At 35.1% G+C, this 22,661-nt stretch overlaps 1 protein-coding gene across 4 annotated transcripts in view; it reads right to left on the bottom strand.

Annotated features, from left to right (window-relative positions):
* The window catches only part of LOC137252723 (ecdysone-induced protein 74EF), a 674,751-nt gene that overhangs the window by 476,621 nt on the left and 175,469 nt on the right, over positions 1-22,661 (bottom strand). For all 4 annotated transcript variants that reach the window (XM_067788790.1, XM_067788792.1, XM_067788791.1 and 1 more), the window contains exon 3: positions 11,819-12,205. In XM_067788790.1, coding sequence (XP_067644891.1) covers positions 11,819-12,205 — 387 coding nt within the window. The remainder of the gene's footprint in view (positions 1-11,818; positions 12,206-22,661) is intronic.

Below are 22,661 nucleotides of genomic sequence, written 5' to 3' on the forward strand. Positions count from 1 at the left end.
TTGTTATATAAATAAAATTGATAAAAAAAATTTTAATTTTTGAAATTTTTTTTTCAATTAAATAAAAAAAATATAAAAAAAAAATCGGCCCACTCCGGGATTAGTGGGGATGATTGCAGAATTGATTGAAGTTTTTTATGAGAAAAAAAATGGCGAAATTCGAAAAATCTCGAAAAATGAAAAATTAAAAAAAACTTTAAAATTTTTTTTGTATTTTTCCGAAAAGTATATTTAAAAACAAATATTAAAAAAAAAAGATCCCAAACGGTCAATTTTTGAAAAAGTTATAGCATTTTGAAAACAAAAGCAGAGTTTTTTAAAAATTCATAACTTTTTTTGAGTTGGATGAAAAAATTTGAAAAAATTCTGAAAAACGTCTTTCGTAAGCTAGAAAAAGAAGAAAAAATTTCAGCCAATTCTAAAGGGCTAGGGTTCAAAATTGATCGAAATGGGATGGAATACCCCATATATAGGTCAACTTTCACATTTGTCACAATCCCTGTAACAAATTTTTTATTTTACGCTATTTTCGGGACTTTTTTGTTGATTTGAGATATAAACTATCTCGGTACCATTTTTCAATCGTTTCGGGAATATTTCCGAAAGAATTACCTTACTATTTCGCGATCGACTCAAGGCTATTTTCGAATAATGCCGCGACTATTTTCAAGCTAAGCTCGGGAATATGGGAAGCATTTATATACTATTTATATATCGAGGTTCTTAAGAAGATTTTTCAGTTTGGCAGTCAAATAAACTTTTACTCAATTTACGCCGATAAGAGGTTCCTGTTCGCTCAATCGATGTTACTCGTCCAATTAAAAAAGAGTGTCTACCTAAATGTGAACAAAAATTGTTCTTAAAACTTGGTCGATAAAAACATCTGCGGCCATGGGAGGTGTCTGCCTTATAGAGGTAACCGTTGAAGAGGTTTATCTGTATTCAGAAAATTTTATTCAGTATTCAAATAGGCTCATATTTAGAGCATTTCCATTTACGTACAGCATAATATCAATAAAATGTTATCCTCAAATTCAAACATACACGATATATGCAAAAACAAAAAAAAAAAAAAAAAACACAATTTGATTGTGCCATACTAATTTTATTAAATAGGGATATTAACAGGAAGAGAAATTTTAAACAAAAAGTCTACGCATACAGTATTACTTAATTCTCTAATGTGAGAATGTATGTACATGCGTGAGCCTATAAAGGATTGATCGCATATCCTTGAATGGACTGCAAATAAAAACAGAAGGATAAGCACACTACGGTATTTATTAGCAGCAGAGGAAAGCTTATGAAAAAGGCAAATGAGCGTTAGTTTGACTTATGTGCAAATAAAGAATGGTAGCATTATTCTGTTGTACCCTTTCTATCGAAACAATGCAATAAAAAAAAAAAATAAATAAATAAAGAAAAAAACAACAAAATTGGCTTTACTGATGTCCAGTTACAGTGCAAAAGCTGTCAATTGTTTAGACGGGCTACACGAACAACATAAAAATATATAAAACAAAATGGGCAGCGTGAGTAGGGAGAATTAACAATAAAAGGCATAAATGCTTGGAAAAAGGGCAACCCCTGGAAAAAATATATGCGATTGAGCCAACAAGTGAGGCGTGCAATTGGATATATGTAAACATGACCTTTAGATAAGTATATGTATATATACATCTTTATATATATAAATACATATTAGGGAACACAATAGTTATAGGCCTTTATTCAGACAGGTTGAATAAATATATTTAATCAAATTACAACAACAGCGTTGGTATGGCGTACACATATAGCATTACAAAAACTTTTGTGCATATAAAAATAAATAAAACGAGGAAAGAAATAAATTCGAACAGACTTTTCTAAATAAGCAATTGCAACGTAGATAAACAAATCCAAATACGCTGACTTATCGCAGTTGACCCATCAGACTTTTTCGCATTTTAACTAAACACTAAAAGCATTTGGCTGGAGTATTCGGAAATGCTTGAAGGGTTATTGCACAGAATTTAGATTTAAGGCGTGCGATAAATGTTTTTGTTTTGTTATTTGTTTTTACTTTGAATTATATGGAATTGAAATATTGTATATTGATTTGCACAAATTATGTCTTGTTGTTATAAAAGTACCCCTTTTCTGTTTCTTATTTACAACAAACTATTAGCATTAGCTTTGTCCACTCTAATGTTAATCTTATTTGTTTCAATCGACCGTAGCTCGACCAAGCAAACTTGCAGTACAGAGCAACTTTCTACTGATTTATTTTACCCTTCATCAAACTAATAACTTATGTCAAAATATGTGATAAGTAATCCTCTTTAGTCGTATTGTCAATACTTTGCTGCGTCTTGCGTTGACCCTTTTGCTTTGTCAAACTGCAAAAAGAAAGTTTGTTAGTTACTTTCAAGAGACAAAAGATTATGAACTCCTTGAGAAATGTACAACTGGCAAATTTTTGATAATTTCCTGGCATATTTTGTTTTTTTTTTTCTTGTTTTGTAAGAGGGGAACATATGCCACATTATTTCGTGCTTACATTGAACTTAGAAGACATTTGTCCTGAAACTTACTTTTTAGTTACTTGTATATCATACTGTATTCATGACTCACTCACACTGGAACGACTGGACAGATTTTCGCGAAGTTTAAAAAAAGGGGACGGACCCACGTACCTGGAAAAAGAAACTTTTAAATTTGCTATATGTAAATATCTTTGCCCACGGTATGGTGGAATCCAGAATGTCATATCACGTAGTCAATACGCTAGAGCGAACAATATACGTGGTAGAGATATGAGAAAAATGAGGCAATGAGAGGTAAGGTGTATTATCAATTTGTCATCTAAGCGTTAACGGTTAGTTTTCGACGGGTTATCGGTTTGTTATAGGTGTGTTAACGACTAGTTATAGACGAGATATCGATGGGATATCGAAGTGTTATAGATTTTCTGACGCCAAAAAGTTACGGTTTGTTATCAAAAAGTTTTCGATTTACTATAAGAAAGTCATATGTTATCAAAAAATTATAGATTTTTTATCAAAAAACTTAAAGATTATTATTTATCTAAATTTAATCATCATGTTTTCATAAAGTTACTGATTTTTATCGAAAAGTTTTCGGACCTTATCGAAAAATTATCGATTTGTTTTCAAAAAATTATCGGTTTGATATCGATATTATCGTCGTGTTACCAATTTTTTATAAGCGTGTTACCGACTTGTTATCGACGACTGATGTTATAAAGCAGATACTAATAACGCTAAGCTATAAAATCGATGATATATCTACATCGCGTCAATAATGGGCCGACCAGAAACCAATAGAATAGCTGAGTGATAATAAACAAACTATAACACAATACCTAGTTGCCATCGTTTATTACCGATAAAAAGCCGAAGAATAGAAGATAAGAAGCTCTTCTCAAAACCCCAAAGTTATTGTGTTCTGGTTCTGTTTAGCTTCAACCTTTCAGCGGGCTCTAAATTACTTTAAAACATCGGTTTTCTAGACGTACACCTGTATGTTTAAATATCGAACTTCACGAACTCCTCACACTCACGCTTTTTTTTATTTGTGAAAACTCGGGTTTTATATATCGAGGTCTTCAAAGTTTTTGGGAAGGGAGCAAGGCTTTAATTTATTTTGGTTTTTTGTCAAATTTTAATGGGATTTTCTTTGGGGTATTTTGAGGATGCGTTGCTATAATTTCAAGATCTTTAAAGAACGCGTTTGGAACTTTTTCCGAATCACATTGGGAATATTTTAAGAATCTTTAGGGAATTATTTTACAATAATTTCGGGACTTTTTATACTTGATTTAACCGGTACCATTTTGCGAACGTTCTGGACTATTTCCGAAAGAATTTCCGTACTATTTCGCGATCAACTCGAGGCTATTTTCGAATAATGCCGGGAATATTTTCAAGCTTATCTCGGGAATTCATGGGGAGCATTTATGGTTAACACAATTTTTTGGATATTATTTTGAACATATTTTCGTAGTTTATCGTTTTTAAGTTTAAATCATTTCAGGAGTGTTTTAGAGTCGATTTGGGATAATTTCGGTTATAGTTAATGGATTGTTTTCGGTCAAGTTTCACGAATGACTGATATTTGTGTTCAGAATAGTTTCTGAATTGTGTTATTTATCAACTCGTAGATACTTCGGAATAGTTTCCAATATATGTCAGTATCAGTTTAAGATCATTTATGGTCCGTATAGGGCATATTTTAATTTTCTTACAAATTTTTGTGAGACGGAACAACTGCCGAAGTTCAACTCCGCCAAAAAAAGCTTTTTTATTATATATTTTAATGTTGCTTTAATCGGTGCAGTAGGCGACCACGGTATATTCCAATGTATACAAAAATCCTAAATGATCCATTAAAGTACGGATGTTCGGTGAACGCGTATTAGTGCCGACAAGTCTCTCTACGCTTTTTCGATGCAAATTTTATAAGTGTTAACGCGCTCTCCTGTGCTTTTGCAACTCGATTCGAAACAATTGTAGATTATATACATTAACTGTAAAAAAAAAAATCCATTTCTTTATACTTCACTACCTCAGTTAAGCTGTCCACACGGCCTATTCGCTCATCTACTTGTATTTTTGAAAAACCATGAAACACCATCGAGCGTAGCTAAATACACAAGCTGAGCCAAATAACCTGCAACCTAAACGAATTCAACTAAGCTCAATACAAATTCGATACGCAAAAATAAATAGTAAACATGTATTGGATTTTCGTAAAATATTTCCTTGGACATTCACTTTCATATTAAAGGTGGGGGGTACTCGCATATCGAATTGTGTACGTTGGACGGTCGCTCTCTCTAATCAATTGATTGCGTTTTCATGCGTATTGTTCAAATTGCGCGCAAGAGCAACAAAAGCATACATACATTTAACAACAACAAACATGCAATCATAAAAGGGGGACAAGAAGGAGCAACAATAAAGCTCTTATATTCAAAAGAATGAACACTAAACGTAAATTGCAAATCCTCCATGTCCTCGCATCCGTCGGATAACTTGTAAATAAATAGATATTTCCTGTGTGACCAAGCAATGTCCTTTAGGTTTTGTTTATTTATTTCATTGTGTTTGTGTGTGTATTTTATAGAGCACTTTTCCGCTGAGATTCTCAATTAGGATAATCTTAAATGGCAATGTTAATATTAGCAATAAGAAAATTCGTTGCGCCCATTTTCACTGAAAGCGACAAATGAAAACTTTTTAGTAGCATGAAAGATGAAGGGAGTGGACAATTTCATATAGAATATGTTTATGAGCGCATGCTAAATGTGTAAACTCTTATGCCTACATATATACATACATAAATTCAATATACAATAACTATTGACAAATTATGCCATACAAACAAAAACCAAAGGGATGTGCTCAGCTCTATGAGGTCGGTGCAGTTCATTTGCTCCCCAAAAGTTGAGTATATTATACTGTCTATTTTTATTTGAAATATGTTTGTCCGTCTGGCTTTTGACCCAAAGTCTATATTTACTCTGTCTGTTTCTATTTGTGCGCGTTAGTTACAGTGTTATCTCAGTATTTGCATTTCTTTGTAAATTAAGAAAATTTTGCAAATATATTCCTTTTTCACCTCCTCGACAGGGTTACTTATATAGCGATTTGATGTGATGTCGTGCATCCCCTTTAAAGGATATACATATATGAGTGCATAAGGACAATGAGACTTCAATGAAGAACTCATGATTGTGCAACAATTTCGTGGCTATGTATTATTACGGGTCGGTTCCCTGCAAAAAATCGTGCGATATATCCCTAAAGAGAGCGGTCTGCGATTGATCCCTTTTGTCCACATGGGCGTATAACTGATCACCTATAGTTCCTTTTGGGTATATTTGGCAACAGTCAGTTTGAAATTTATGGCGCCAATTGAAAAAAAAAAAACAAAAAACAATAAAAACAAACAGCAACGAAATTAATAAAATAAAAAGATTTAATGTGATTTAGTAGCATTATTTAAGAAAATACGGAGCTCTATACCGAACCCAAAATACTAGGACCATATGTTCCCTTATCGTAATATTTGTTTTCTTTTTTTATTATTCTACAACACCAATAAGAAAAAAATTAAGAATATTGTATAAGAGTTTAAAAAAAGTATATAGTCCGTAAAAAATGTCGTACGGGTTGAAAGAGGACTTGTCCGACAGTACCCATAGGCGAGCAAAAGAGGCTTGTGTGACTCTGACTGTAGAGGCACAAGGAGCATATGCCCGACATTACCCGTATGGATAAAAAAATGTCTGTCGGATACTGCCCATAGGGGTACAAAGAGGAAGTGTCGAATAGTACAGAAAAGATCTGTCCGACAGTATCCGTAGTGGTAAAAAGAGTGTGTGTCGAACAATATCCAAAGGGGTAAAAAGAGGAAGTGTCGAACAGTACCCGTAGGGGTATAAAGAGGACCAGTCCGACACAATCCATTCAGGAATAAACAGGTAAAATTGAACTCTCCAGAGAATATGCTCAAACAAAAGGTACCACTCCAATCCATATAAAGAGATCAGAACTGGCATTAGTCGCATACTCCTTTGCGACTCATCCCGGATTCATCCTAGACTACTCGTATTTTTTGCGGGGTTGTTTACTGTGTCGATCCAGAAATAAGAAGATCCTGCACTCTGCTAGACTACTGCAGCGTCTTTCATGTGGAAATTATAGCCGCAAAGATAGCAGTAGAAATTCTGGAAGAAGCGTGCTTAAGATACAATCACCTCAAAAATATAAATTGGTAGTCAGGCGGCGAACAAGGCAATAACCCAACACAGTACTTCATCAAGAAGAGTTTTTGGAATGTAACAAGTAAGGACGGGACTTTCTTCGGCAGTGCCGAAGACTTCATACCTTTCATGAATGGGGCTGAACAATAATTTTATCCCGTTCGTAATCTCCAAATAAGCGGATGCATAAGATAAGAAATATATAGTGAACAGATGTACATACCTAAACGATTTTTAAGATAAATATAAAATGAAAAATGGCAAAAAACACCCTTATCTGAATGATCGGTTGTATGGGATATTATATTATATATAGCTCCGATCGAAATGATTTTTACAGGAAATCTTCTATGATATATTAGAATAAACATCACCAAGTTTAACGTTTTTATATTGGAAATTAAGGCAGAAATTGCCAAAAATCTTTCTATCTGAACGATCGGTTGTATGGGATATATACTATATATAGCTCCGATCAAAGTGATTTTTTCCGAAAATCTTCCATGATAGATTAAAATATATATCACCGAGTTTCACGTTTATACTTTCTAAATTGCGGCAGGAATGCCCAAAATCGTCTTATTTGAACGATCGGTTGTATGGAAGATATATGTTATAGTGGGCCGATCCTACCGGATTCGAAAAATGTCTAATATAATACAAGAACACATCCTTGTGCCAAATTTCATTGAGATATCTCAAAATTTGAGGGACTAGTTTGCGTTCAAACACACAGACGAACGGACGGACAGACGGACATGGCTATATCAACTCAGTTCGTCGCCATGATCAATTCGGTATACTTAATGGTGAGTCTATCTTCTATATTTCTCAACTTTAGAAACATCGGACCAAAGTTTATATATGTTCATGAAAGGTATTTCATGTTCAGGAAAGGTATAAAAAAGCATTGAAAAAACTTTGCTCAGGCCGAACCATACACTGGGTTCATGGCCATAAGGGGAATGTAGGTAATTAGGGGCAGTAGAGTTCACAGATCTCGAGGCAGCTATTAAGCTTGGTCCTAGAAAACTTCTAGTATTTGCCAAGATGACGGAGTTGTTTTCAAACAAATTCTGGTAACGCTATGGACATATTCACTCTATGTGTGGTCTGTAGTGACCAGCCAGTGCAACCTAACCTGACGGTGTAACCGCCTAGGGAATTTAGAAGAAATTTCATAAATAAATATGGTATCAATTTTTAAACTTTCCAGCTAGGTATTTAAACTGATGTTGATTGACGAGGTTGCCACCAATTTAAAATATTTTAAAAGTATATAGCTGTGAAAAAGATTGGCCCAGACCCCAGCGGGTTATGGGGCTTAGAATAAACCCGCGGTAGGTATGCGTGTCGTAAGAGGCGACTAGAATAGCAAACTGATTCAAGGCGTTGCCAGCGCAATATATAGCTTCTCCAACCCAATTGTCAACCTCACCTACCCGTGGCGAATCCTCTTTCATTAACATCCGAGGTTCTGGCGACCCCGAACTCCTGATGGATCTATGGGGTGAAAGGGCGGGATGTCCTAAAAGGTTTCTTGTGGGCATACCAAAACGTTCCCGAGATGGTCGGGCTAGTATCTGTATGGTGCTTGGTAAAGGATCGTAACGTATCTGCATCCGGTAAGGGACCATCAACATCGCTAACACTCTCCAAGGCCTTCGGGGAGTGTCCTTATCGCTACAGCAACAACATTGGCCATCTAGAGTTGGTGTTATTGCATATATTTCCTTGTATATTCACTACTACTTCGGAAATAGCGCTGTGGATGAAGTTTCGTACATATATCTTTTATGTAGATTTTATCACTGATGACTTCTTTCTAAGGCAACTTCAACTTGAATTTTGATGAAAATTAAACACATCGCGCCTACTTAACGAAATCTGCATAAATACTCAGAAAACGGTACGGAAAAAAATTAACTGAGTTAAAGCAGAAAAAAAAACTTATAAAATCGCGGACACTCCAAAGTATACTTGCGACTTTTTTCATCCACGATAGGATACAGAAGCGATTAAGTCTGTTGTCCAGCTATGATAACAAATTAAATAAAACATTTATTCATAAAGCACTTAATTTATAATGCAAAAGGGGAATGAGCAAATTAAAAAAATATTCGCAGAAATAAAATGGAATCAGCGCCATAATTTGCCATACTCGACATAATTTAATGTTGCAAAAATTAGAAACGACAACAATAAAAATAGTGAAAGTAGAAAAAGTACAACAAAATACAAAATAACAGTAGCGCAGGTAGCAAAGTGTTGTAAGAATTGAAATCAATGTTGTTGCTCACTAAAAAAAATCCTTGGCATCTAAGCCTTGTGCGGAAATAGCCAAGTAGCCAACCAACGCTGGCATTAACAACAAATCACACGACTGGGGGCTCACAATCACACGCCTGACAAAGGCTAGTATATGCCAAAGAGATTTTCTATAAAATGTGGCCAAGTGCAATTGCCCCATTGCGGCAGCCAGCTGTGGCAGCAAAAGCAAAATCAACGGTGATGTTGTTGATGATGCGCTAGCGACTTTTGAGGATGTTCTGAAGCAACAGTGAAATAAAAATTTCAACATAAATACTGAAGGAGGAGCGCGGGATACTGGCATTAACTAAGGATAAACTATGTTTGTAAGCCAGCAGCTGTGTGCAGTTAAACAAGCAACATGATAGCATAATAAAAGAAAAAAAAACCATACGAAAGAGAATGAAAGCGCTTGCAAGAAAAGATGCAACAAGCGTTGATAAAGTCAAGATGCTCTAGCCCACGGAAGGAGGTTAAGATGTTACGGAGCATAAGAAAAAATATTTGAGCAAACACATGCATCCACACATTTGAGCTCATACTTTATATAACAGCTTGTTGTAATAACGCGTTGAGACATTCGAGTCACACATTGACTGCCTTATGGTTGGTTGGCTGCTTGTGGCTTGCAATAAACTTAAATCACGATTAAAAGTGTGATTATCCTTGCGGCGTGCAACAAATCGCCTGTGTTGCAACATACAACGACTGCTCGCTGTTCCATGCACAAGTTGATACAAACGAATATTCATGGATGATAGCAGGCTCAATTGTTTGTGTTGGTAACTGGATTATGCCGCCTATGAAATGTGAAAAAATGTTTTTATAAGTATTTTTCTTTTCTCTTCGAAATTCCACTTTCCGACAATGTCTTCATAAAAACATATCTGATATTGAGCCAGTATAGGCCTTGATGCATACTGAAATGTCCAGCATTGGAATATGTCTTTGAAAACATTGTTTTTAAATTGTATTTTTTGGATTCGGAACCTGATGTAGTTCCAAATGAGCCAGTTTCTTTTTTTATTACTAGCGGAAAGTAAATAAATCAGGCAGTCAGTGGTCAAGGGTTTCACCTCCATTATTCAGCAATCGAGTGAACTTTTTGTCATACTTTACTAAGATACAAAAATGAAAGATACGAGCTCTTGTCCCTAGATTAAAATTCATCTTTTATATTAATTTTTTACTAAGCAAGATCTAATATTTCTGAGTTCAGGAGGCTGTCGAGAAAGGATTTTCAAAGAAACTTCATTTCACTACAACAGTACGATGAACAGTCATGCAGCAGCTGCTCTACCGTTTCGTCTTCCCCTACAAGATGATAGATGATACACAATTCTCTCGCCTATTCCGCATGTTTGCGGTGAGTGCGGCAACTTCTCTGTATATATCCCCTTTATAGATCTAAACAACGCGAAGTATGCTCTTAGAATATCTACAGAACTGCAAACATTTTCTATTGTTGGTAAATCTGCAAGTTCCTCATTCGTTTCAACAACATGAGCCGATCCTGGGCATGCTAGCTCATCGGTCATTTCGTTGGCCCATGACCAACACTCTACACTGACCAAGCAGACTTGATGTTATCATCTCTGACCCGACAACCTAGGAAGCTACCTGGCTATCATGGATTCAAGATTCATCCGCTAAAACTTAGATGTCAAGTCTCTGAGTGAGATGTCGATCTTAGTATTTTTTCACGTAGGAAAGAGGATAGTTTGTATCGGAGACTTTTGTAGAACATATGCTGTGCCCGTATCTACGTCCCTTGAAGAGGACCAACTCCCTAAACCTAGGGCCATCTTAAGATGATAGAGTAGAATACGGCTGTGCCCGTATCTACGTCCCTTCCAGAAGAGCCATTTCCAAAACCTAGGGTCATATTAAGATGACGTTTCTTTGATGAATGCCTAGTGCAGGAAGGATAGTGCATATCACGTTTTTAATCTTTGATAGGCATGTATGAATCACCCGTGTCATAGCGCAACAAACAGATTGTTGAAATTTCACTGGCATATTTTATCTTTAGCGCCTTTCAGCTAACCAGTGCTCCGTATATTGAAGCCGGTCAAATAACCGCCTTGTACGTCCTTGTTGTGGGATCTGACTACATACCCAACTGTTTACCCAGCACTCTTTTGTAGGCAAACATTAATTAGTAAGCTTGTTTGACCCTATGATCTATCTTCAGTCTGCACATTAACTTAGGTCTCAGAGGCAATCCAAAGTATTTGGCCCTGACACAAAGCCTTGGCACGTCAAAATTTGAGATTTTCATCCTGATTTTGAAGTACACTAGTTCTGTCTTGAAGGGAATACCCTAAGTACTACAATCTTCTCCCAGCTGCCTTCGTGATCTCTGCATGATACCGCTTCAAATTTTTTAGTCAAAATTTTCATTGCAGCGATAAATTTTCAGATGTAACTGATTTGTCAAACAAAGTTGTATATAACGGCCAAAAGTCGTTAGGAAGTTTCTAAGATATTTTTCCTTGCAATCCCCAAAGGCCGCGAATATTAACAAACAATATAAAATAAATAGAGTTTTAAATTTTATTTTAAATAAACTTAGTTATTTGCAAAAATTAACTAAAAACGTTTTTTTTTTTCAATTCCGCCGAGTTTTTTAAATTGGAATTAATGAAACGATCTATTTAAGATCAAAGTTCACTGTTATAGTTCATGGTTTTCAAAATAGTCCTAAATTTACTAAAATCTAAACAAATTGCTTACCTTTGTTATGACTGGTGAAAGTAGTATTTTCTGCTTCTAAGACGTTACTTAATTGTTGTTGCTGCTGTAGTTGTAATTGCTGATGTTGTTGTTGTTGTTGATGCTGAAGTTCGTTTGAGGCAGTTGGCGGGTAATCGTATTGATTGGTGCCACTATTTCCTACACCACCAGCACCAGCAACACCAACACTAGCAATAGACTTAAACAAAAATTGTTGTTGTTGCTGTTGTTGTAAGCGATGTGTTTGCTGTTGTGCTACTGATGTTGGTGCAGATGGTGGTATATAGGGATTATTGTAAATGTTACGCACGTCACTTTGATTATGTTGTTGTTGCTGCTGCTGTGTGTGCGTATTAAAACCGTTCACCGTAAAATGACGCGATTTGCCTGCGAAAAGAGAGAAAAATTTCGATGAAAATTTGTATGTTTTTTTATGCCTTGCTTAAAATTAAATGTGTTTTCTTTTATAGGTAGCCATTTTAGCATAAATATTTCGAGAACTAGACTCAACACTGAAGATGGCACAACGTCAAAACCAGTTTGATTATAAAAAACATTGAAAAGGAGTGAAGGGAACGAATGATAAGAAGTCAAAACCGAAGCCGGTTGGCGGGTATCCTATCGACGAGTTATCGATTGATTCTAGGAGTGTTATCGGAGAGGTATTGAAGACTTCTCGATTGTTTATTGAAGTAATATAAAGTTGTTATCGATAACAAAGGTAAACTTAGAATTTTCGATAGATTATCTAAAAGCTATCGGTTAATAATCGAAAAATTATCGACTCTATTTCGAAAAGTTATCAATGCGCTATTGGAAAGTTATAAATTTGCAATCAAAGTATTAATAGATTCTTAAAGGCGTGCTCTTATTTGGTCATCGATAAGCTATTGATGTTTTATGAAAACCTTATCGTTTTTCTTTAAAAGAATGTTTTGATTTATTATTAAAAAGTTAGCGATTTGGTTTAGAAAAGTTATCGATTTGTTATTGACACTTTATCGTTTTTTTATCAAATATAATACATTATAAAAAAATTAGCAGCTTGATATGGGAGTGTTACAAATTCGTTACCGGCATGTTGTCGTTTTGTTATCGAAAAGCTATCGATTTTCTATGAAAAGTTATAGATATGTTTCCAAGAAGATATTAATTTGCTTTTGATTATTTACTGAAAAGTTTTAGACATGTTTTCAAGAAGATATTAATTTGCTATTGGAGTGTTACCAAGTCGTTATTTACTATCGAAAATGGCTCGGTTTTTTATGGATAAATTCTCGATTTTTTATAAGGGTTTATATCGATTTGCTATCAAAACTTGTCGATGTATTTTAAAAAATTGTCGATTTAGTATTGAAATTTTATCGAGTTTTTATCGAAAAGTTATCGACATATTATAAAAAATATATATAGGTTTGTTATCGAAAAGCTTTCGATTTGACTTCGAAAAGTTATTTATGTCTTATCGGAGTATTGGCAATTTGTAGTCGACGATTCATCGGTTTGTTATGCAACAGATACGGATAAGTCATTAGTACAAAATCGATAACAGTCCTGTACCCCGTCGATAACAAGCAAAGAATAATCCGATAACTCGCTAATAATAATTCGATATCAATAACTAGCGGATAGTGGTTATTACAGATAAGCAGACAGAGAAGCTCTTCTCAAAAAACCCGATTGGATGACACTGCTTTTACTGACTAACTATTTTGGTGCGTAAGAAATATTTCGATTGCCGTACATATGCAAATATCGTATAAGTAAATTAACAACAAGTTTTGGTAACAAAATAACTATTAAACAAAAGAATAAAACAAAATTATTCATACTTATGCCCTAGTAATAAAATAAAATGAGGGTTTTTCGAAAATGATGACACGGTAGATGTGATAATGATGCTTTTAATATTTGCCTCCCTTTTCTGGCTCAAAAAGAAACAAAAACAATAACCATAGACAATAACACTAACAAACTCATACTAAACAAGTAAGGAAGGTTAAGTTCGGGTGTAACCGAACATTACATACTCAGTTGAGAGCTATGGTGACAACATAAGGGAAAATAACCATGTAGGAAAATGAACCGAGGGAAACCCTGGAATGTGTTTGTATGACATGTGTATGAAATGGAAGGTATTAAAGAGTATTTTATGAGGGAGTGGGCCATAGTTCTATAGGTGGACGCCATTTAGGGATATAGCCATAAAGGTGGATCAGGGTTGACTCTAGAATGCGTTTGTACGATATGGGTATCAAATGAAAGGTGTTAATGAGTATTTTAAAAGGGAGTAATCCTTAGTTCCATAGGTGGACGCCGTTTCGAGATATCGCCACCAAGGTGGACCAGGGGTGACCCTAGAATTTGTCTGTACAATATGGGCATCAAACGAATGGCGTTAATGAGTATTTTAAAAGGGAGTGGGCCTTAGTTCTATAGGTAGACGCCGTTTCGAAATATCGCCATAAAGGTGGATCAGGGTTGACTCTAGAATGCGTTTGTACGATATGGGTATCAAATTAAAGGTATAAATGAGGGTTTTAAAAGGGAGTGGTGGTTGTTGTATAGGTGGTCGCCTTTTCGAGATATCGCCATAAAGGTGGACCAGGGGTGACTCTAGAATGCGTTTGTACGATATGGGTATCAAAAGAAAGGTGTTAATGAGTATTTTAAAAGCGAGTAATCCTTAGTTCCATACGTGGACGCCGTTTCGAAATATCGGCATAAAGGTGGATCAGGGGTGACTCTAGAATGTGCTTATATGATATGGGTATCAAATTAAAGGTATTAATTAGGGTTTAAAAAAGGGAGTGGTGGTTGTTGTATAGGTAGTCGCATTTTCGAGATATCGCCATGAAGGTTGACCAGTGGTGATCCTAGAATTTGTTTGTACAATATGGGTATCAAAAGAAAGGTGTTAATGAGTATTTCAAAAGGGAGTAATCCTTAGTTCCATAGGTGGACGCCGTTTCGAGATATCGCCATAAAGGTGGAGCAGGGGTGACCCTAGAATTTGTTTGTACAATATGGGTATCAAAAGAAAGGTGTTAATGAGTATTTTAAAAGGGAGTAATCCTTAGTTCCATAGGTGGACGCCGTTCGAAGAAACCACCATAAAGGTGGACCAGGGGTGACTCTAGAATTCGTTTGTGCAATATGGGTATCAAACGAAAGGTGTTAATGAGTATTTTAAAAGGGAGGGGGCCTTAGTTCTATATGTGGACGCCTTTTCGAGGTATCGCAATAAAGGTGAACCAGGGGTGACTCTAGACTTTATTGTACGATATGGGTATCAAATGAAAGGTGTTAATGAGTATTTTTAAAAGGGACTGGGCCTTCGTTCTATAGGTGTTCGCCCTTTCGAGATATCGCCATAAAGGTGGACCAGGGGTGACTTTAGAATATGTTTGTACGATATGGGTATCAAATGAAAGGTGTTAATGAGTATTTTAAAAGGGCGTGGGGCTTAGTTCTATAGGTGGACGCCTTTTCGAGATATGGCCATAAAGGTGGACCAGGGGTGACTCTAGAATGAGTTTGTACGATATAGGTATCAAATTAAAGGTATTAATGAGAGTTTTAAAAGGGAGTGGTGGTAGTTGTATATGTGAAGACGTTTTCCAGATATCGACCAAAATGTGGACCAGGGTGACCCAGAACATCATCTGTTGGATACCGCAAATTTATTTATATATGTAATACCTGTCAAGATTTTAAGGGTTTTTTATTTCGCCCTGCAGAACTTTTTCATTTTCTTCTACTTAATATGGTAGGTGTCACAACCATTTTATAAAGTTTTTTCTAAAGTTATATTTGCGTCAATAAACCAATCCAATTACCTCACCATGTTTCATCCCTTTTTTCGTATTTGGTTTAGAATTATGGCATTTTTTCATTTTTCGTAATTTTCGAAATCGAAAAAGTGGGCGTGGTCATTGTCGGATTTTGTTCATTTTTCATACCAAGATAAAGTGAGTTCAAGTAAGTACGTGAACTAAGTTCATTAAAGATATGTCGATTTTTGCTCAAGTTATCGTGTTAATGGCCATGCGGAAGGACAGACGAACGACTGTGTATAAAAACTGGTCGTGGCATCAACCGATTTCGCCTGTTTTCACAGAAAACAGTTAGCATCATAAAGTCTATGCCCCTACCAAATTTCAAAAGGATTGGTTAATTTTTGTTCGACTTATGGCGTTAAAAGTATCCTAGACAAATTAAATGAAAAAGGGCGGAGCCACGCCCATTTTGAAATTTTATTTTATTTTTGTGTTTTGTTGCACCATATCATTACTGGAGTTGAATGTTGACATAATTTACTTATATACTGTAAAGATATTAAATTTTTTGTAAAAATTTAACTTTAAAAAAAAATTTTTTTTAAAAGTGGGCGTGGTCCTTCTCCGATTTTGCTAATTTTTATTAGGCGTACATATAGTAAAAGGAGTAACGTTCCTGCCAAATTTCATCATGATATCTTCAACGACTGACAAATTACAGCTTGCAAAATTTTAAATTACTTTCTTTTAAAAGTGGGCGGTGCCGCGCCCGTAGTCCAAAATTTTACTAATTTTCTATTCTGCGTCATAAATTCAACTCATTTACCAAGTTTCGTCGCTTTATCTGTATTTGGTAATGAATTATCGCACTTTATCGGTTTTTCGAAATTTTCGATATCGAAAAAGTGGGCGTGGTTATAGTCCGATATCGTTCATTTTAAATAGCGATCTGAGATGAGTGCTCAGGAACCTACATACCAAATTTCATCAAGATACCTCAAAATTTACTCAAGTTATCGTGTTAACGGACGGACGGACGGACATGGCTCAATCAAATTTTTTTTCGATCCTGATTATTTTGATATATGGAAGTCTATATCTATCTCGATTCGTTTATATATGTACAACCAACCGTTATCCAATCAAACTTAATATACTCTGTGAGCTCTGCTCAACTGAGTACAAAAATAATAAGCATAAAAAGTATCCAACAACCCACGCCAGAGATCGACCCAACAAATAGACAACTCATCAACATATTAGATTGAATCCTTTTTAGCGTTACTTTATCACAACTTTTTCCCACTAATACCAACAAAAGATAACTAACACATGTGTATGTATATAACGCCTTTTAAAATTAACGCTTTTGTTATTTTTGCATATTAATTATGCTTATGCAATAGACTGAAGTTTATGCTGGTGTATGAACATTTTAAGTTATGCATAGTTATGTACATACATAAGTGCTGCATGATGATGAGTTGGAGCTCATGATGGGTGTAAAACATCAACACATCGTTTACATTTTTAATTTGCAAATAAACAAAAAAAAATATATATACTTGTTGTACATTACTGCACGTGCAATGATTTTTTCCACCCCAACAAAAGAATGTTACATAATTATTTTAAAGGGCAGTTAGCGAATATGCGGTGATGTAAATTGGATGAGCCAACAATGAATTTTCGTTAATAAGGAGACGTCATTGAAAAGTTTGAGTAGAATTTAAATTTGAATTTACACCAATTTATTTGGCTGAGATATGTCCAAAAAAATTTGGGGCTACACTTTTTCATATTATATGAATAAGCAAAATTAGCTCAGTACTGGAGTTTGTGTTTTTGGACTTTGTTCGAAAACCATTATTGTAAAAGCTTTCAGAGTATCCATGCTGCTCAAATTTTTCCAAAGATTTAATATATTTCAGATACGTTCTTGTACTAGCAGTTGGGGAATCATTTTAAAGCCTACACATACCTAAGGATACACTTAACTGGGTGGGCCCCCAATCCGAAATAAAATAGTTGAAAACCCGCTCCTAAATTTAAAGCTTATGTTGACGGGGTGTCGAAGTCATGTGCTAGTTTTTTGGGGGAATAAACGATCTGTGTTCGCAATTGAAAGTAGTTTGAAATGGACGTGGGCATACAAATTTGGAAAGGTGATGCCGCGGAAGCCTTTCAATCCGCAGAAGTAGTTAGGCAGAAATCGTATAGTAAAGACAATAGCTCGGGTTGGAGACGAGGTATTTAAAAGCGATGCAAATAGCGAACTCGGAGTGTAATAAATCGGAATATTAAGGGTAAATATTAAAATCGGGAACATAAAGAAAAAAACAACAATCATGCAACAATAAAGCAAAAAAAAAAAAATATTTTAAGAAGCTGAAGTAGATGCTTCCCATTTATAAGCGGAACGGATTAAAGCCATGTGCTTTGTAGCTTTCCGAAACCGTTTTCTAGACGAAAACGTATGAAAGCAAATATCCTGGTTAATAGCAAACAAAAACCACCGCAAGTACATATATCAACACCACCATTAATTTGAGTTTAACGGCTTAAGCGATTTTGGCCGATCCGTAATAAGCCACGTCAGCTATACCTGTTTCTCGATGCCCTACGGCAAATGGAAGTACCAAGGGAGATAAGCTCTTTCTCTACCTGCTTCTCCCGACTCAGATGAGGTACGCCCCTTCCACTGCCTCCAAATTCCGGTATCAATTGAAATACTTTCTTGGCAGAAGCGTGCTTGTCCAGTTGCATACCATGACCTAGCCTGCGAAGCTTTTGGGCTTTTGTTCGCTGCAATATCTTCATATATCGTAGATTCGAACATGATATAGCTGTTTCTGTCTGCATAGTAAGGTTTATAACCTTTGAATAACAATTATTATGATTTGGCGTGATATACCTCCTAGCTTTTCATCAAATTCATGGAGTTCTGCATCTACAAGTCAAATGAATTCTTGCTGAGAAATTTTTAATAAAGACAAATTCGTAGCAAACTTCTGATCCTTTCTGAAAATATGTGAAAAAATATGGAAGGAGAAGTTGTAGAATTTCGTATTGTTAATATGAAATGTTACTTATTGTATAAGGAACAATATCACCTTAGGAACCACAGCTTCAGGATTCTGTACACGTAGACAAAGGACACCTTGAGAGCTCTCTAACAATTTAGAAATCAACTAGAAGTGCTGGAATGTAAGTTTGCGAAGAAAAATTCATCTGTGTGATGTAAACTTGTGGAAAATAGTTTACTTACCTTGTTACAAATATGATGTGTGTTGTATAGTGTAATAGGCGAAAGGTTGTATTAGAAAGGACATTTTGCTGAATCTCAGCGTGTGCTTATTGGGGCGAGAAGTCATTTAGGATAAATAATAGCATGAAATTGCGCCGAACAATGGACTAGTGCCAACTCATAAAAATTTGAAAATAGATAATATGCGCACAAAAGAACTAAACTAATAAATAAAAAAAGGTAACAGTGAAAACTTCCAACTAAAGTACCCTATTAAATAAGAAGAAAGAAAAAAGGCACAAGAAAAGACTGCTAAATATTGGGGCGAGTTTGAAACACAGGGCCATTCAAATGTACAGCAGTATGTGAAAGTAAACCAAAAACAAAAAAAAAAAAAAAAAAAACCTGCAAAAATGTTAAAAAACTATAAACGAAAATGAAAATTGCTTGATTTAGTGCGGAAATTGAAAATCCCATAACACCCTATAAAAGGGTAATAAACGCATATATATAGACACAACCTTTAAATAACACAATTACGAAGGATACATAAATCTAGCGAGCTTAACATAAATTTCACTACATTTTGTTAGCATATCCCCAGGCGTATTTAACGCCATGTGTGACCGCTCGCATTTGCTTAACCTTTTGTCAACTATTTTCGCACATTTCTTTTGTCACTTTTTTTAACAATTCAATAGGGCATTTATTTTGCAAAAAAGGGTTTAAATGTCTTGGCTTTGCGGCCTTTAAATGTCATATAAATATATCTAAAGAAAGAAATATTAAATAAAGCAAAAGATGAGATGATAATATAATTTGCGAAAATTCGTAATTTGCATTGACCTTTTTTAAATTTCAAAGGAAAGCGTAAATGGTACACAAAATTCTGTACTTACATATTAAATAAGTTGTTCATAGCTCTAGAATCGCTGTAAAGCATGGTTTAAATTTGCAATTGTTGGAAAATCTTGGAAATTGTTCAATAGTCATACAAATGAGCTCATTGCTGTGGTTGAAAAAGTCAAAGAGGAAATTCTATTTGATTTCTTCCGCATACGACTTACAATTATATAAAACGGTAACAAAAACAGCCTAAGTTTGAAGCAAAAATATCCACGTATTATTTAATTCCACTTCATATGTAGCCTCCCTTCTTACGCAGTAGCTGGTATGATAAATCTACGAGGAACTTAAGCCCCAGCATTTTGTCCAATTTGTGGTGTGCTGATTTTAATTTTCCTATATGTTTTATATCTAATTTTGCATTTGCAAAGCAGATGATTTTTTAATGATTTTGATTAAGAAGTTTTCCGAGACAAAAATTCAAGAAGGGTATGACAAACCAATGCCGAGAGCCACCCTGTTTGATGTCAAGATTTCCCGTCACTTTAGACCAGCCTTCATCGATTCGGGCTTAAGAGTATACTGTGGTAGAAAAATTCCACGCGATATCAATAGCTTTCTTGTATGAGAACAATGCGGTTTAACAATTCGATATTCGCACTGCTGTAAAAAGTCACTCCCGAGTAGTCTAGACTTGTGGAGCACAATGCCAACAGAACTTCAAATACATGCTTAAAATTTATGGTATTATTATGTGTATATTAGAGAATTTTGTACAAAATTTGAGCATGCATATGAAATGTTTACTGCCTAAAGTATAAGCGAAAACTGATTCACTGCTTGCTCTGCTGACTCCCAGTCGCTGCTTTAGGTGAATACCGATTGAATTTTGGACGCTCGCGTAGTTTTTTTGGATATATCTGATCTAAAGCATTGATCGTCAAAACTCTTCCAGTCAATATGAGATAGTATTGGTTCATTACATAAAAAATTAATGTTTTTGGGGTATTGAATGCCTTCATGAAATAAAAAATAACAAATTTGTAAATCAACTGCTCCCGCCACGACTATCGTGTTAAGTATGTGTAAAAAGGCGATAGTGTTCGGAAGGCCAAACGTCGTATGTTGCCCAGATAAGCAGATCATAACCAGGACTTCCCGATATTTTTTCTGTTAATAGATTAATGTCAGGATTGCGCAACAAATTTGTGTTGCATGAAATCCGGTATTTTTAACTTTCATGTGCAATGGAATAGTTTTTTCTTCGACCTAACCATGAGATTTGATATTCTGGACCAATGTCTATTATTGACAGTGCAGCCTATACTAGGCTACTGAGACTTTGACGATAGCACAAATAGCGTCTGAGTAACCAACCAACGTATGAACATCCATCTCTATGAGACACAATATTATGTAAACAGCCACGATTCTACATAACAAAACGCAGTCTAATAATCATGTTTCCATCTACATCTGCGTTAATCTTCAGTGAGTAGGCTGCTTATGAATTCGTAGACTCGTTAAGGTCGAATTCATTGATTTCATAATTAAAATCACGTTACTCTTGTTGTTTAATTTAAACGACAAAAACACTACCCGAAGCTTTCTTGGGAAATGTTATCGGTATTGATGGAATTTTTTTTTTTTTATAATATATATCACATACGTTGTGATCATTTCTACCATTAAGGTACTAGAGCGAACAACTCGGTAACGATTTGATGTGACCACGTTGAACCTTCGAGAAAACTAACTACGCAGAATAATCACTGCTATCACAATGTGGGAACTGATTTTTTTGTACATGCTACGTCCTGCAGCTGCATAACCGCTGAAACTTTTCATATTTTTTGTATCCGCCGTGCGGTGTTACAGTGCGCCAGTTGCTAGATTCCGAAGCATATCAGATGCTTTGAAGTCGTTCAGCGTGATTCCGCACGTATGTTGTTCAATTTTTATTCTCTTTTTGACATGTAAACATCACTTTTGGAAAACCCGCAAGGTAAGCGTAGTTTTTGGAAGTGTTCAATTGACAATTGAATATCCAATTAAAAAGTTATCGATTATTTATCAAAAATGTATCGTTATGTTTTGAGAAACTATAGAAAAATAAAAATGAAATAAAACATGTTAAGAACTTCCTTTATATAAATGGACAAAAGTCAGCGAAAAATGTCTCCTCATATAAAGACATATTCTTACTAAACTTTGATTTTGAAAATTTGAAATAGAAATTGCAAAAATATAATAATAATAATATTAATTGGATTGGAAAGTTGGAAAGGAGATATTATAAGTCAACCAATTGCGCTCCACCTTTATATTTTTATTTCTCATAAATATTTTTGCAATTTATATGTCAAAATTTAAAAATCAAAGTTTATCAAGAATATGTCTTTATATAAGCAGACATTTTTCGCTGATTTTTGTCCATTTATATAAAGGAAGTGCTTAAAATTTTTTTATTTTATTTTTATTTCCTCCTTTTCTTACATTTTCTCGGTGTCTTAACATATCTGTTAAGTTTTACGCTTGTAGTTCAATGAGAACTTACATAAAAATCAATCCCGACATTTCCTCCGTTCCGTTTGATTTTTCTAAATATCTCAGTCCGTGCGCCCCTAGGGAAGCTTTTTGTATTGTCTCATCGACTGTCATCGACCTCTGAATTAAGCTCTAAATTTTTAGCCTCTAGCTCGTCGAGAAGTTACTTAAAACCCGGTTTCAAATTTCCAATTTATTATCTAATTTTTTCAATCTGTGCGCCACCTAACGAATCTTTTTGTATCGTGTCATCGGCGTCATCAACCTCTGAATTAAGTTTGAAATTTTAAGTCTCTAGCTCATCGAGAAGTTACTTAAAAGCTGGTTTGAAAATTTCCAAATTCTTATCTAATTATTTCGATCCATGCCCCACCTAACGGATTTTTATCCTTTTGTTTCATTGTCACGGTGTCCTAACCTATGT

The sequence above is a fragment of the Eurosta solidaginis genome, chromosome 5 (assembly GCF_040869045.1).
Source record: "Eurosta solidaginis isolate ZX-2024a chromosome 5, ASM4086904v1, whole genome shotgun sequence".
Taxonomy (NCBI): Eukaryota; Metazoa; Arthropoda; class Insecta; order Diptera; family Tephritidae; genus Eurosta; species Eurosta solidaginis.